Here is a 16385-nt window from a genome sequence, read left to right on the forward strand (position 1 = left end):
ATGCACGACCATTCAAAGTTTGGGTTAGTAAAATACTTTCTGTTAAAAATTAATACTATTATTCAGCAAGTATGCATTAAATTGATCAAAAGTGACAGTGAAGACTATGTCGATACAAAAAAAAGGTATTTTTTTTCTATCTATCAAGGAATCCTGGAAAAAAAAATTCAAACGTTTTTCATAAATAAATAAAATGAAAAAATAACTAAAAAAATAAAGTTTATTTTACATAAAAAAGTCTTACCAACCCTAAACTTTTGAAGGTAGTGTAAAAACACTGTAAAAATCAAAGGCAAAAAATAAGCTGCTTATATATTGTTGCTTAAGAAGAAAGTAATTTCTATATTTTATGAAGATGTACAAAATACAGTAATGGTTTCACACATAATAATATAATTATACATTTATTTAATGTCTGTTAAGTGCTTTAAGTGCTGAGTGGAAGTGAAAATGAATACAAACTAATAAAACAAACTATACTCTTACAATTCAAGTGTTTATAAATTAATGAAAAATCTCTGTAACTCAGTTTCATGAATTATTAGTTAGCACAGACTAAATCATTGAGGTACTAGTCAGCCTTCAAAACAAGACACTACTTAAATTACCCACAAAAAGAAATTCTACATTTAGCTAGAAATGGTATAGAATGTTTCAAAAACAAAGAACATCCCATCTCATTTTGTCATCATAATCTCAAAATGCATAGATTATTGCTTTGTTTGTGAGATCTCATATCAAATCATAGCTCAGATGAAGCAATAGTCAAAAGTGTTGATGCTTATCAATCTTCATATCTGTTGTCTGAAATATAAGCAATAAATATTAACGTATATACACACACACTCATGACACAACTCAGTGGCTCAGATCACGGACAAACAGGATGACTATAATAAGCAGACTGAGGAAGAGGGCAAATACGATGAAGAAAATCTGAGCTGCCCATTGACTGTGTGGCACCCCTGTCACCGCTCTGGTACGTTCAGAAGGAATCATGTTGGTCAGGTTCAGCATGTAGCCCAATGTCCAACCAACATCTGTGTCTGCTACCTGTAACCATCATACAATCTTATATGAGTAGAAATCCTGGCATCATACTGACAGGGCAGTTGAGAAAAGCCATATACGGAAAGATTCCCAGAAGTAAGAGGTTTCCTCATACTGCTGGAGCAGAGGTCATCTGGTATACTGATTTATGTCAGGTTGAGCACATGATGTCAGTTTATGAGCTATAATGTGCTCTTGAGCAAAACAAGTAACCTGAGGTTAAATTAGAGTCTCTGATGATTTATGAATCACTGAGTATCCATATTCAATTTGTTGATAAGGATGGGATTGAACTGTATGCACGAAATTTATATACTCATATTACTGAACAGCTTCACTGCGGTAAAAGGAGGGATTTAAAGAGATGAACTGTTCCTTACCTGTTTCTCAAAAGAGATTTGATCCCAGGCGTTATTGAACTTATATCCTTTCAGGAGAATAGTCATAATATAATGAGCAGAAGCACAATAATCTTTAAGGTATTTTGCCTTGATGGTTGGATTCTCAGCAGTAAGCTGCAGAAAGAAGTTACAGAAAAAATGCAGCAAGAATATATATGAATATAGCATTATCAGATATACTATCCACCTTATTTTCCCGTAAGAGTGGGCGTGGCCATTTGTAAATTGAATGTGTCTGGTTTCGGTGTGATATTTTCAGCTGTACAGAACCGCTTGTTTTACTGCTTGATATCGCAAACTGGTGTGTCTTAACATATTATTTTAATGTATAATCTTAATTATGAACACACTGGTATGAAGGGAAAACTGTTTTACAGTTTGATTCATGTTTTTATTCTTATACATAAAATGATTGTATTTGACATTTCTGTCACTTCTGAAATGATGGCTATGCCCCTGGTGTGACAAAATGTTAGCTGATACTTTTAAAGCTCTTTTTTTTTATCTTGGCTTACATACATTTTTACGTATACCATGTCATGCCAAAGCATCATTAAACTAGCATCTAACAATAGACAAAAGTTTTTTTTCCTTAACCTAAAGCCATAAATGCTGCTGTGTAATTGCCTGCTGACTAAGCATTTAAAGAATTTAGGAGAAGCATTTAAATAATCCTGTGAATGCACTTAAAGAGTGCAGAATCGAATCATTATAATCGAATCGAATCTAATTTAATTGTAAATCGAATCGAATTGATTCATTCTAAAATTGCAAAAATCGTTCCTGAATCGAATCGAAAACCTATGAATCGTGAATCGAAACGAATCGCTGCCTACCCAAAGATTCACAGCCCTAATTATTCCCCTACAGCGGCTAATGAGTCGAAAGTCTCGCCCATTCACAGAAAACTCCTTGCTTCCACAATGAAAAATAAGGTGGAAATATGTAATCATATTATGATTCACTTGATCACTTGTCATCTCACCAGTCATTTTACTATAAAATGTAAGATTGCAATGTATTGTAATAGTAATTGTGGACTCACAGTGGTCCAGGTTTTGTTGCAGTGGCTATCAATAGTGGAAAGAACACGGGTCAGTGGAGCTTTTGGAACAAGTCCAAGGAAGTCAAAGGTGTAAAAGTATGCAGAAAAAGCCTGAGATGAACATAAAATATAGCTGTTAGACTTATTTTGAGACATGGAAACATGAATTAAGGCAAAAAAATAATAGGAGATGGTTTTGATATTAACATAATTCAAAATAGTAACTTTTAAATTTAGGCTACCTAAGTATGCTTTGATTCAGTAACTGCTCTGATAGATTCAGCTGAGTAAAGGATTTTGCCTTTAACATCAGGAGATCATGACAGTGTGACTGTCTGAAGGACAATGACATGAAAGCCATATTTTTGCGCTTGCATCAACTGTTTGATTACCAGCATGCTTTAAAATATCTTCTTTTATGTTACAGATAAGAAAGAAACTGAAAAAGAAAAAGGCTGAGTAAATGATGACAACATTTTCATTTTTAGGTGAACTCTCCCTTTAAGATATCTAATTCACATAGACAACCTAGGTAGAATATTAATTCTTATGGTGTGTCAGGAAATAATGTATATTAATGTATATTACATTCTGTTGCAGTGTCTGTGTTTTTCCATGTCCACATTGGGCTATGTAAAATATAGACAAAAAAAGTTTGTTTGTTTTTTGTGTAAATGCATCTCTCTCTTTATTTCCTTCTAACTGAAATCAAATGCTAACTATTTTCTTTCTAACAGAAATCTAATGCTAGTAATTAATAAAAATGATTTGATAAAAGTAAGGAACACTCACAAAAAATTCGCCATTGACCGGTGGCTGATAAACTCCATTGAAGGCACATTCTGGTGAAAATGCACAGTCGGAGAGGTTAACAATGTTCTCCATTAGAGAAAGACAGAGGGATGAGTTACCCGTTCCTGAGAAAATGACTGTAGCTGTGGGGTTAAAATTGTTTGGTTTGACCACACAGGGGGAGTTGTAGAGGTCAGCCAAAGTAACATTGATGCTATATCCAACATGGTAACATGGGTGACTGATAACAGATGATGATCCATTAGTCTAGATAAAGCAAAGACACCATATCAGACATTCAGCTGTGTCCATATTATTACTTTATTACTTACTTTCTTTTCAAACCTACATACAGAAAATGCAATGTGCTAAAATCTAATCTATTGAATTATGTAAGTGAACCCTTTAAAGACAAACCTTGTGAAGGTAGACCTGAATTTTCTTCAAAGCCTGGTCTTGGCCGTAGCACAAGTAGCTCTGTGTGTACACCTCATACTTGTAACCATAGAGTTGAAGATTAAAAGCTGAATTTGGGTTTTTCACTGGGTCTTTTGGGGTGAATGAGATCTGTGTTGATGAGCCACCGAGATCTAGAGCTCCAATTATCTTTCCTACTTTAGGGTGGATCCACAGGCCCTCAAATGTGTGCTGCAAGGGGGATAAAAAGTGTTGAGGTACAGGATTTTCTACTAAAAGCAAAGAGATTAAGCGTGATTAGGTATAATTTCTACTGTTGACTGACTGACTCATGTTGTTTTGTCTGTGTTGGCAAAACAACATGAAAAGCAAGAATGAATATAGTATTACAGCTTCGCCTTTGAAAGAATTACGATATCTGAGATGACAAGGTAATAACTTTACCTTAAATTACTTATGTCCTACTGATGTTGGTTTTATTTATTTATTTAAAGTAATGAACTATTGTCCTATACACATGTATAGACATTTTAATCATTTTGAACATTTTTTTAAAAGTAGATACAAAAATGAAAACTACATTAGTAAATATGTTTCTGTTATAAACATTTTTAAATGTTTTCAAAAGTAGACAAAAAAAAGTAAATATTCAATGATATAGAAATATTAGGAAATATTATATATTGAAATGAGAACTTATAAAATCATTATACAATCGATTTCATTGTCTGTTAGGATTACATTTATGTTTTTTAAATAAATAAAATGAATAAAAAAATTACATTTAATAATAAAAAAGAAAACCTGATCTTTATGTTTGAAATCTCTGCATTAATAGTCTATTGATCCTAATTTCATCAATGTTGGAATGCTATTATTCACTTTAATTAAACTCTCCAATAGATAGTTGATGGTGATCCAGCCATAAGCCCCCTCCTCCATGCCAGAGAGTATTCTGGCCCCTCGGAAATCAAATGGATAACTTTGGATTGTTTTTGTGACCTCTGCGAGGATGCTGTCTGCTAGACTTTTGTTCTGTAAGCTGTGAAACCAATGATAATTTAATACAGTTATTCATTCATGTTTTAGACAAAAACTACTTAACATCATTGCACTCTAGCACACTGATTATTTCTGCAAATATAGCTAAATATTTTTCCATTTATATGACACACAAGTCAGTTGTTGATAAAAACATTAATTCAACCTAAGAAGCCGCATGCCAGCAGTGGCACCAAGGTACACAAGTGTAGTTTTCTGCTGTCCTTCGGGTACTGCTGCCTTGGCAACATCCAAGCATTTCTTAAGACTTTCTCCAGCTGCTGGAGGGTTCTGGACATAGCTGGATATGCCATCACCTAAAAATAATAAAAGTGTTTTAACAGTTGAGTAGTATAGCATTCTCAAGGGGTCTCATTGGGTTCCCAGGTATAAAAAAATTGTTTTAGACAAACTGATTTTTTGTGATGATCCTGTTGAAACCGTTTAGTTTCTATCCATTTTAATTTGTATTCCTTCGAAAAACATAAACGGAATGCAGTAATAATGACTATAAAGGCATTAGATTTAGCTTGGACATCTTATGAGACATCATTTAATCACTGCAAAATGTTATAATGTTCAAGAACAGAGAGCAGGTCAAGTTTGCAGCACTGTACTCACCATCTACATCGCAGCTCTGTTTTTGAGAGACTATTCCAGTGTTGTTCTCTTTGTTCCCCAGCCACTGGTACAGGAAGAGGGCCGTGTGAGTGGAGCCGGCATCAAACACAATCCCATACTGATGAAGTCAAACAAAGAGCTCCATAAATTTGGATGAATCTTTATATCGGTGTGCTTACTTGAAAAACTTGCTTGAGGGAAAAACACACATCCCGAGAGAACATGTTTGATTGTAATTATTATATTATACCACAGGATTAATGAAAATAGGTTGTGTTGAGGAATTGTGTAAAGTTTATTTTGTTGTTTGGTATAATTGTGGTCTTAAATGATATAGGTCTTATATTCTTATATTAGATTACTAAAGATGGATTCAACATGAAAGATGACCATAACCAATATCCATGACATGTCAATTGATATCTAAAAGTTTTTTGTTTTTATCTTTCTTCTTCTCACTAACATTTTGATATTAAAATTGATTTAAACACCAACAGTAAAAGCAAATAGCTAGTTGATTACAATAAAAGTCCATAGATATCGGCATCAGTTAATCACTTCTGTTAACACTTTCTTGACAAGTGAATACAATAGAACTGTTTTCTGGTATTGTCAGGTGATGTATAGTTCAAATAACTTAATAAATAACTTCATATAGTTATTTTGGTTTACATTAAGGTTCCATTTATTTACAATAGTTAATGTATTAGAAATTATGTATTAATAATGAATAATATCAGAATTTATGCTAACACGGCACGCTCTGATTAGTTAACCTTAGTTAATACTTCAACTACAATGAACAATATAGTTGTTATTTAGTATTTATTATTGTTAAACATTCAGTTCAAAGATTTCTTGTTAGTTCATGTTTACTGAGATCAATTAACTAATATTAACAGATACAACTTTGGTTTTAAATAATGTATTACATGAGAGCATTAACTGAGAATAATAAATACTTTAAAACACATATAGGTGACTAATGTTAACAAAGGGAACCTTATTGTAAAGTATTACAGAATTTATTACTTTAGGTTAATTCTAATATAACATCTTGAAAATGTTAACATGTATAGTTAGTTGTAAAGTGTTATTGTTATTTTTGAATGTTTGTTTTTAAAAGGTTTTTAAAAGGAGTTAATTGTATGTCCTTAAAAAAAATCTAAATTCTACTCATGAATATCTTACAAATAGACACATTGTGTGATGTCAAAAGGTTATCACTAGTGCATGTGTTGACACATAAGAGCAGAGGTGGGTAGTGTCGCGGGCTGAAGAATCACACGGCAGGCTGAGAGGAATTGTTGAAGCCCTGGAGGGTGTGTTTATTAAAGACAGTGATTGTGAATGTGCCAGTAGTGTCCGGTGCTCATCCTCTGTGCTGCGTGATCCTGTTTGCCGGCCGGCTGAGTGCAAGGGGAATCGGTGTCCCGTGCTCAGGTGGCGGGCTGGTCGGTCGTTCGCTTTCTGTAGAGATAAGAGACCCAACATTAGCTGGCGTTGCTTTGGAGAGCTTTCTCCCCCGTATCCTCTCGGGTGCAGCTTTTGTAGTCCGTCTCTGAGCGCTTTCAGCTGGGACCGATCAGCCTGCGGTGATTGAGTGCAGGTGGATCTCCGTATCCAGGGCGACGCTGATAGGTGCCCGGGACACGACTCACACTCCCCCCCCCCCTAAGCGTCGTCCTGGTCCCTCGGGCGAGTGGGGAAATGGGGGCTGGGGGGGAAGTCATACCTGACAGACCTGCGAAAGCTGTCCACAGACGGGAGAGTCCATCTGCATTGGCGTTGGCGGTTCCAGCTTGATGTCGCACGTCAAAGTGGAAGTCCTGGAGCGCTAGGAACCATCGTGTCACCCGGGCATTGGTATCCTTAGCCCGGGCCATCCATTGCAAAGGAGCGTGATCAGTGATGAGGGTGAACTTCCGTCCCAGGAGATAATATTTCAGCTCCAGGACTGCCCACTTGACGGCCAACGCCTCCTTCTCCACCGCCGCGTACCGCTGTTCAGTTGTGGACAGCTTTCGGCTGATGTAGACCACCGGGTGTTCCTCACCGTCTCGTATTTGGGATAACACGGCTCCCAACCCAGTGTCGGATGCGTCCGTCTGCAACAAGAAGGGACAGTTAAAGTTAGGGGCGCGTAATACCGGTTCGGACGTGAGCGCCGCTTTTATCCCCTTGAACGCCTCCTCTTCCGGGGGTCCCCATCTCACTTTCTCCGGCTGTCCCTTCTTGGTGAGGTCTGTCAGGACGGCCGCTAGGGAGGAGAAGTTAGGTATAAAGCACCTATAGTACCCCGCCAATCCCAAAAAGGCCCGTACCTGCTTTTCCTTCCTGTGGGCGGACCAGACCCCGGCCCACCCGGAAACCGAGGTACTTTGCTTCAGGTAGGGCCAGGTGACATTTCCTGGGATTGGCGGTGAGCCCAGCCCGCCGCAGTTCGAGAAGCACCCTCCGGAGCCGCTCCAGGTGGTCCTCTCAGGTCTCCGAGTGGATGACGACATCATCGATGTAGGCCGTGGCATAAGTCTGAAGGGGTCTCAGCACGATGTCCATCATCCGTTGGAAGGTTGCTGGAGCTCCGTGCAGCCCAAAGGGGAGAACCCGGTACTGCCAGTGGCCACTGGGGGTGGAGAAGCCGGTCTTGGCTTTGGTGGGCTCTGTTAATGGGACCTGCCAGTAGCCTTTGGTGAGGTCGAGCGTGGAAATGAAACTGGACCACAAAGTGTGGGGTCGGGTGCGGTGGTGGAAGGACCTCCTTTCCCTCAAGCACCCGGACTTGCTTCCAGCAATGTTTTAGGCGATCATCCCCGAGCTGTTCCTCCATAAATTTTCCCCCACCCCTAACCTGCTGGAAGACATCATAAAAGAGGTTAGAACTGGGGGGGGGGGGGGACTCACCATCTCGGGCGCTGTCCGAGGCCAGGAGGACAGGGTTCGGTCGGGGAGCTCGGCGGTGGTCCTTCTTTTTCCGGCGGTTCCCGGCAGGGCTGGCAGGCTGGGTAGCTTGGGTGAGGAGTTGCTCCAAGCCTGGCCAGTCTCTCCCCAGCAGCACAGGTACCGGTAGGTCCTTGACCACGCCCACTTCCAGGGGCCCGGTGCCGGTCTTGGTGGAGATGGTCACTACTCGGGTAGGTACACTTTGGGTGTCACCGTGGAACGCAGGGGATGGGCATGCGAGCCTTGGTTCCCGCCCGTGGGGGAAGTATGGAGGACTGGACCAGGCTTACGGTGCTCCCAGAGTCGAGCAAAGCGGTAAACGGTCGGCCGTTGATGAAAACCTCGGCTGGGGGGTCCCTCGCGGTGGGTCCAGATGCACTGCACAGCCTGCCAGCCAAGGGCGATTGGGTGAGGGCGGTGGCTCCGTTGGCATGGGCTCATCCTGTATGCCGGGAACCGCCGACCTGCTGACTGCGCGCTGGGTGCCCTCTGGCGTGCGTCGCTCCTGGTACACCCTCCGGGGAAACGGCGGTGCTCGCTCCCCAGCCTCTCGTCGCAACGTCGCCTCCGCTAGCTCGACTGCCTCGACGAGTTCTCCTAAGGTCCCTGGGTTCCTCATTCCGGCTGCCTGTCGAAGGGGGTGTGGTAGGGCATGCAGATACCGGTCCATGACGACGCGTTCGGCCACTTGGGCAGCGCTGGGGTCCCCGGTGAGCAACCAATGATGGGCGAGGCGGTTGAGTTCGGCGGCTTGGGCACGGGCTGGCAACCGGCCGTTGTACTCCCATGTCCGGAATAGTTGGGCCGCATCGATGGGAGACAGCCCAGCCCGGGCCAGGATTTCCTTCCGTAGTTCGTCGTACGATTCTCTCTGGCTCGCTGACATGGAGAAATAGGCCTGCTGGGGTTCCCCTGTCAGCAGCGGGGCCAGTATCCGTGCCCAACTATCGCGAGGCCAATCCTCCCGAGTGGCTACGGACTCGAACATGCCGAGGTAGTGGGCCGCGTCATCGTGGACAGTCATCTTCGGCAGGAGCTGGGTGGCTTGAGCGCGAGGATCCGGCAGCGGTACTCGCTGGGCAGCCGCGAAGCGGAGAGCAGCGACTTCACGCTCCGTCTCTCCCTGCCGTGTGGCCATATGGTCCACAATTTGCTGCTGTCGAATACTGATCTCCGTCAGGTGTTTAAGGACTTCTTCCATAGCTGGGGAGGAGTCACCGCCTGACGACACACAGAGAAGGGGGAAGAAAAACAAACAAATCGGTGAGGTTCTGGAGTGGTGATGCCGGTGATTCTTCAGCAGTTTGCCCGCATTCTCCACCAGTGTCGCGGGCTGAAGAATCACACGGCAGATGAATTGGTGAAGCCCCGGAGGGTGTGTTTATTAAAGACAGTGATTGTGAATGTGCCAGTAGTGTCCGGTGCCCGTCCTCTGTGCTGCGTGATCCTGTTTGCCGGCCGGCTGAGTGCAAGGGGAATCGGTGTCCGGTGCTCAGGTGGCGGGCTGGTCGGTCGTTTGCTTTCTGTAGAGATAAGAGACCCAACATTAACTGGCGTTGCTTTGGAGAGCTTTCTCCCCCGTATCCTCTCGGGTGCAGCTTTTGTAGTCCGTCTCTGAGCGCTTTCAGCTGGGACCAATCAGCCCGCGATGATTGAGTGCAGGTGGATCTCCTCCGTTGCCAGAGCGACGCTGATAGGTGCCCGGGACACGACTCACAGTAGTAACGAGTTACATTTACTTCGTTACATTTACTTGAGTAATTATTTTGGGTAACTAATACTTTTCGGAGTATATTTAAAGATGGGTCCTTTATATTCTTACTTGAGTAAATTTTTTGGGGAAAATCTGTACTTTTACTTCGTTACTGTGGGCGACGCTCCTCTCGTTACTTTATCTTAATGCAATAAATGTTATAAATGCTTCAGTTTATTCCAAACGCACCGTCTGCTTTTCTCTGGGGAATGAGCGATGCCCATTCGCGAATGATTCATTCTTTTGAGTAAATTCTGTTCAAAGGCGTGATCAAACCAATTGGCAATCGAGTGAATTGGTTCATGAATCAGTTTGAATGAGTCGTTCAGATCCCTGCCGCACGCGCTGAGCGTCTAAAGTGGTTCATTCAGAGTTGTAACGTTTAACATCAGCAGCGTTGAAAACGTGGCTGGAACTGCACTGAATTGAAAGCAAATCTGCAAAGGCTATTATTTGCTTGCGATGGAGATCCTTATTAGATGAACACCGCGTGTGCTGTCTACTGTTTAACAGGTAATAACTTGGGCTACATTCGATTACAGTACACGATACCTCTGACATTAGTTTGTTGTACGTGTGTGGCTTATAACAGAGGGGAGTCAAGTTGAAAGCAGCTTCCAAAAGACAAAAAATAGCCGATTAAGATTTTATTAATTTTAATACAATCACACTGGTGCGAGTACGTTCAGCAAGTCATATCATCAGCTGCTAAATTCAGATCTGTGATTGCTTGCTGGCGCTGAGCCAGAGATAGATGTGTTTTTACAGCACTGCGCATTATAACCAATCACACATGATTCTTTTGAGCTTATTAAAGCATTGGCCAATCAGAGGTGTTCCGATGAGTCATCGCTAAAATGCCGGTGCTTCCTTCACTCGCTTGCTGACTGAATACCTCTTTCTGGCGAATTCTCTCGTCAGAAACAACAAAGTGCAGATGTGTTTACGAATCTTTGATTAAGATATTGATTTCACAGTGTTAGAAGTTTCAGTGATTTTGATGGGAGTTTCTGAGAGTAATTGAAATCTCAGACTCAAGAATCAAGACTGTCAGTGAAAATGATCTTTGATAATGTAAATGTTATTTGCTCTCTTTCTGAACAATGAAAGATTAGTAGCAATATTTATATCACATTAACTTTCAATGTTAAACTCACATTTAATATAAAGTCAGTCGTATTAAAAATATGTTATGGCATGACACCTATATCTGTTACTTAAGTAAACAGACAGGGTTTTATAATAAATTACATAAATTGGAGTAAAGGCTGATGAAATATATACATTTATACACGCACACATACATTACATACATTTTATCTATATATCTAAATAAAAATAGGCTCAGTATATATGACCCAAAGTAACTAGTAACTAACTACTTGAGTAGATTTTTTATCCGATACTCTTTTACTCTTACTCAAGTAAATATTCAAGACTAGTACTTTTACTTTTACTTGAGTAAATATTTCAAGAAGTACTTTACTTTTACTTGAGTACAGTTTTTGGGTACTCTACCCACCTCTGCATAAGAGTTATGTGTTCACGGATGCAGGTTTAAATGTCATGAGCCGATCCCATTTCCTTCTTTCCCCCAATACTTTCCTCTCTCTTTATTGCCCTACTCAAAGTGCTCATGCATAAATTTTCATTTACCTTCATAGCTCAGAAGGTGACCTTTGAAAAGTGTAACATAAAAAATAACTTATTTTTAATGTTTCAAAGACAACAAATTACAGATGTGACTAAAATATTGAAAAAAATATTCATGAGGAGTTTTTCTTTTACAACTCGGAAATGGATTAATCTAATAAAATATATACAAAAGCAGATCTTAACTGAAAGTTGAACATCTTTGCACCTGCGTTGAGTATGGCTGATCCAAATTCTGATGATTAGCAAGAGAAAGAACCAAAGCGATGATGGTTGTACAGGCTACGGCTGCCATTGCAGCACCCAGCAATAAAGCTTTCATCTGAACTCCCATATCTGCAATCTGTCCACAAACAAAATAAATAAGCACTACAGGTACAAGGACTATGCATCACATATATGCATTAATTTGTCATAGCTTTGTTTACACTTCACATGCTCCTTTAATTCTACAAGTTGTACAAGTTTAAAATAATCAATTATTAACTGATATCTTCAATAAATCCTTTTCATTTTAAAGCTGACTGGCAGGCAGAGACACATAAAAGTAACAAATCAGATCGAAAGCAAGTGCCGTACCTTCTTCCCTCTCCTTTACCTGTCTGGATGAATTTTCTTATTGAACACAGTGTGGCTATACGTGCCCGTGTACAGAAGACAGGTATGCTGAAACCACCACACCTTCACTCCAGCCCGGATCTCTGGGAACTGAAGTTATACTCCCACTTCCCCAGTATATCTTCGGATCATTACACACACACACACACACACACACACACATAACACATCCAGTAACTTTTCCTCTTTCACACACAGGTACTACACCACACTCAGACACACACCCTGAGGTTTACAACCTTAACGTTTCATTTGGACCAAATATTTGCTTTTATTTTTATGTCACATTTTCAGGACGTTTTCTTAAGAATTTGACAGGATGTCCTCTGATACATGGGAACTGATAAACAACCTTATCTGAATAGAACTAAAAGCATGCACTAACCTCATTCAACAATAACAACTGTTACTTAATAACTAATCTCTCTTTGACTCTGTTGTGTTAAAGTCCTTGGGTTTAACAGTGTAGATAGAGCACTTACAAATTTACACAGACAGGTTTTACTGAAAAGCACCATTATTATTATAAGGCTATTTTTATTTTATTTTAATTTTATTTTATTACCATTTTTAGAAGAATATTATTACAGGATGAACCTCTTTCACAATATAAGGAAATATGGTTAACCTATGATATTTATTCTTAGAATAAATGTGTTTAAAACAGAAAAGTTTAAGTAATTATTTGAAATAACAAGAGAGTTGAGTAAACTTGAGCAAAATGACTCAGCATGCATTGCAAATCAATTACGTGAAAGCCGGTATTCCTAACGAAGCCACAGTTATTGTTATCTGTTATAATTATATTTTCAAGCCTCATCTTTTCAACTTAGTCATTAACTTTTTTTTGTGCTAAAGTGCTAATACAGAGATTTTTCAAAGATCTTTATTTTTCTGTTCGAAACACACAAGTCAAATGGTGTTGGGCTATTCATGAACGTGAGTGCTAATACAAACACACACAAGCACACACACACTCAAACACAATCATATATCTGCACTCATACAGTAGCCTATACATGCATACATGCTTACACTTTTATATGACCTAATAAATAAATATAGGCTGTAAGCATTGAAAGAAAGACTATTTAATATTTCTGTTCAATAAAACCATTCAAGAGTATATAACCATAACATTAATGAAACATACAAAATAATGCAGAATCTATATATAGTCCCATTGGCAGAATTATACCCTTTGGTGCATGACGTCCACTGACTGATATATTTCTGTCACAGAAAAAATGTACAAGAAAAAATATTGGCTGGAATCGCTGGAATTTCCACCCTTGTTTCATCTTCATCATTCTGGTGGATGTCAGCAAATTTTTATCAAGAATGTCTCTGTTTCCATTCATCCTTCCTTCAATTATATCAGTTTTGCCAGTGCTACACTATGATGTTTTGAGGTGATGTGCCTTTTGACCCCCAAACATATGGCATTAAAAGAGTACCACTTTTGTCTCATCTGACTAGACTATATTCTCCCAGTATTTCACAGGCTTGTCTAAATGTTATGTTAACTTTGAATGAGCTTCAACATACTTCTTTATTCAGCTATACAGGACATGGCAATTGAGTGCATTACTTACTTATTGTACTTATTGAAACTATTTTACATTTTACAAGGCATTAATATGTCCTAATAGTACTAATAAACAGCCAATATACTAGCAATATACATGCTAATAAGCAACTAGTTAATACTAAATAGTGTCGCATAATCTAAATTGGATTACTAGTATGAACAAACTCTTTAACTGTGCATTTCTATGGACATGGCTGATAAGATTCGGAACACGTGTGACAAACACTCTCGTGTGTCCTTTTAGCTTAATCACCTCAGCATCCTGATTGAGGGATTTGCAGCTAACCATGTGCTTCCACACAAAGAAAACTAATCGCTCACGGTCACGCTCAATTTTCAATTAGAGAGAAAAAAGACACGGTTTGGTCAGGACGTATCATAAATCACCACTTAAATCTGGTATGAATACCTTCTGCTGTCATAAGCTGTTGTTCTTAATCACGCAATCACACCTGTTGCTAACTCCCTTATGTGTTCAGATGTTCACGTTTTGAACATTCGAGCCTGCAAACAATAGATAGCCTAAGTAATAGCAGTAAATGACAGGTGCATAAATATCTGTTTGATAATCCTGTGGGTACCGTGACACTATCAACAGGTTTGGGACTCATTGCTTGAGCCACATAATGTTCATACCATATACAGTATTCATTTCAAACAATTCAGTGCATTTTTATTTGTACAGTAAATTTCATAATACTGGTTAAAGTAGGATGAGGAAGAAGCTTCTTCTTCTACCAGGAACATATTTAACTGTCCATTTTCCTCAGTGGAAAACGACAGGACACTATGTCTTCAGAGGGCATATAAAAATGATAGTTCAAAAACAGTAAGAAATAGTAGAAAAGAAAGACCATGACTATTAGGGGTGTGACGAGACACTTATCCCACAAGATGAGACGAGACATGAGACTGGGTTCACGAGAATGAGACGAGACAAGATCGTTTTACTTTTTTTAAAGAAATCCTCAATGATGAAGTATATGGGGAAAAAGTATTTTATTCAAATGAAAAACACAAATGCAAAAAAGTAGGTGCATTTTTAAATCAACTTGTACTTTATGAAATTAAACATCTATTTTAATAAATTTAATGAAGGAATAAACAATATGTAAACAGTGCAGAAGGTTTTGCCATGAACTCATCTGAAATTAACATAAATTATAGTTAGTATGAATAAAAATAAATAATACACAACACAAATATCCCTTTAAAGTGGAAGTGAAGCAGTCAGTCAAGCTTATTATTTGGTAAACTGATATCCATGCTTATAATATATATATATATATATATATATATATATATATATATAATAAACACAATTAATGTATCCATTTAAAAGAATAAAGCAGTGGTTCCCAAACTGGGAGGCACAGCAAGACTGAGGGAGAGTAAGGACCCTATGAAATCCATAAAATTATTTTTTTTTCCATTTTAATTGTTCTGTATTGCTTTTTTCAGTTTAATTTTTTTCTCAACTCCTTCTTAATAGTTAAATTAAATTGTATTAATTAAAAAGCATTTCTAATTAATTAAAAACATTAAACATATACATTTTCTAATCAATTTATTAAGTTTTTTTTTAATTACATGTTTAGGGCCCTATGAAATGTTTTATTTTTTCTTTCTAAATCATTTATATTTTTATTGTTAGCAAATTCTGTTTTACATTTACATTTATTCATTTAGCAGACACTTTTATCCAAAGCAACTTACAGATGAAGACAGTGGAAGCAATCAAAAACAACAAAAAGAGCAATGATATATAAGTGCTATAACAAGTCTCAGTTAGGTTAACACAGTACACGTAGCATGGGATTTTAAATAATATAATAAATAAAATAATAATAAAAAAAGAAAAAAGAAAACCGATAGAATAAAAAAAGAATAGAGCAAGCTAGTGTTAGAGATCCTTTCACATACACACACACACACACACACACACACACACACACACACACACACACACACACACACACACACACACACACACACACACACACACACACACACACATACACACACATACAATTGCATAATAAATGAAAAGAAAATAGAATACAAAAAAATTATAAAGGTGGTTAGATTTTTTTAAGGAATAGAATTAGAGTAGTGAGTGTTAAAGTTAGAGGGTCAAATAAAGATGGAAGAGATGTGTTTTAAGCCGATTCTTGGAGATGGCTAAGGACTCAGCTGTCCGGATAGAGTTGGGGAGGTCATTCCACCAGGAGGGAACATTTAATTTTAAAGTCCGTAAAAGTGACTTTGTGCTTCTTTGGGATGGCACAATCAATCGACGTTCACTTGCAGAACGCAAGCTTCTAGAGGGCACATAAGTCTGAAGTAACAAATTTAATGGGTGAAGAGCCAGTGGTAGTTTTGTAGGCAAACATCAATGCCTTGAATTTTATGCGAGCAGCTATTGGAAGCCGGTGCAAATTGATAAACAGAGGTGTGACG

The 16385-nt window shown here is 38.9% G+C and overlaps 1 protein-coding gene across 1 annotated transcript; it reads right to left on the bottom strand.

Annotated features, from left to right (window-relative positions):
- Positions 1-219: 219 nt before the first annotated feature.
- On the bottom strand, positions 220-12432 carry LOC132160956 (ectonucleoside triphosphate diphosphohydrolase 8-like). The gene is made up of 10 exons (XM_059570711.1): positions 12296-12432; positions 11925-12059; positions 5368-5485; positions 4913-5063; positions 4588-4747; positions 3706-3936; positions 3289-3555; positions 2497-2607; positions 1431-1565; positions 220-1053 (listed from the first exon to the last, which is right to left on the bottom strand). Exons 2-10 carry the CDS (start codon positions 12048-12050, stop codon positions 859-861), a joined length of 1494 nt encoding a protein of 497 aa, XP_059426694.1. The 5' UTR covers positions 12051-12059; positions 12296-12432; the 3' UTR covers positions 220-858.
- Positions 12433-16385: the final 3953 nt, after the last annotated feature.

Source organism: Carassius carassius, chromosome 17 (genome assembly GCF_963082965.1).
Source record: "Carassius carassius chromosome 17, fCarCar2.1, whole genome shotgun sequence".
Classification (NCBI taxonomy): Eukaryota; Metazoa; Chordata; class Actinopteri; order Cypriniformes; family Cyprinidae; genus Carassius; species Carassius carassius.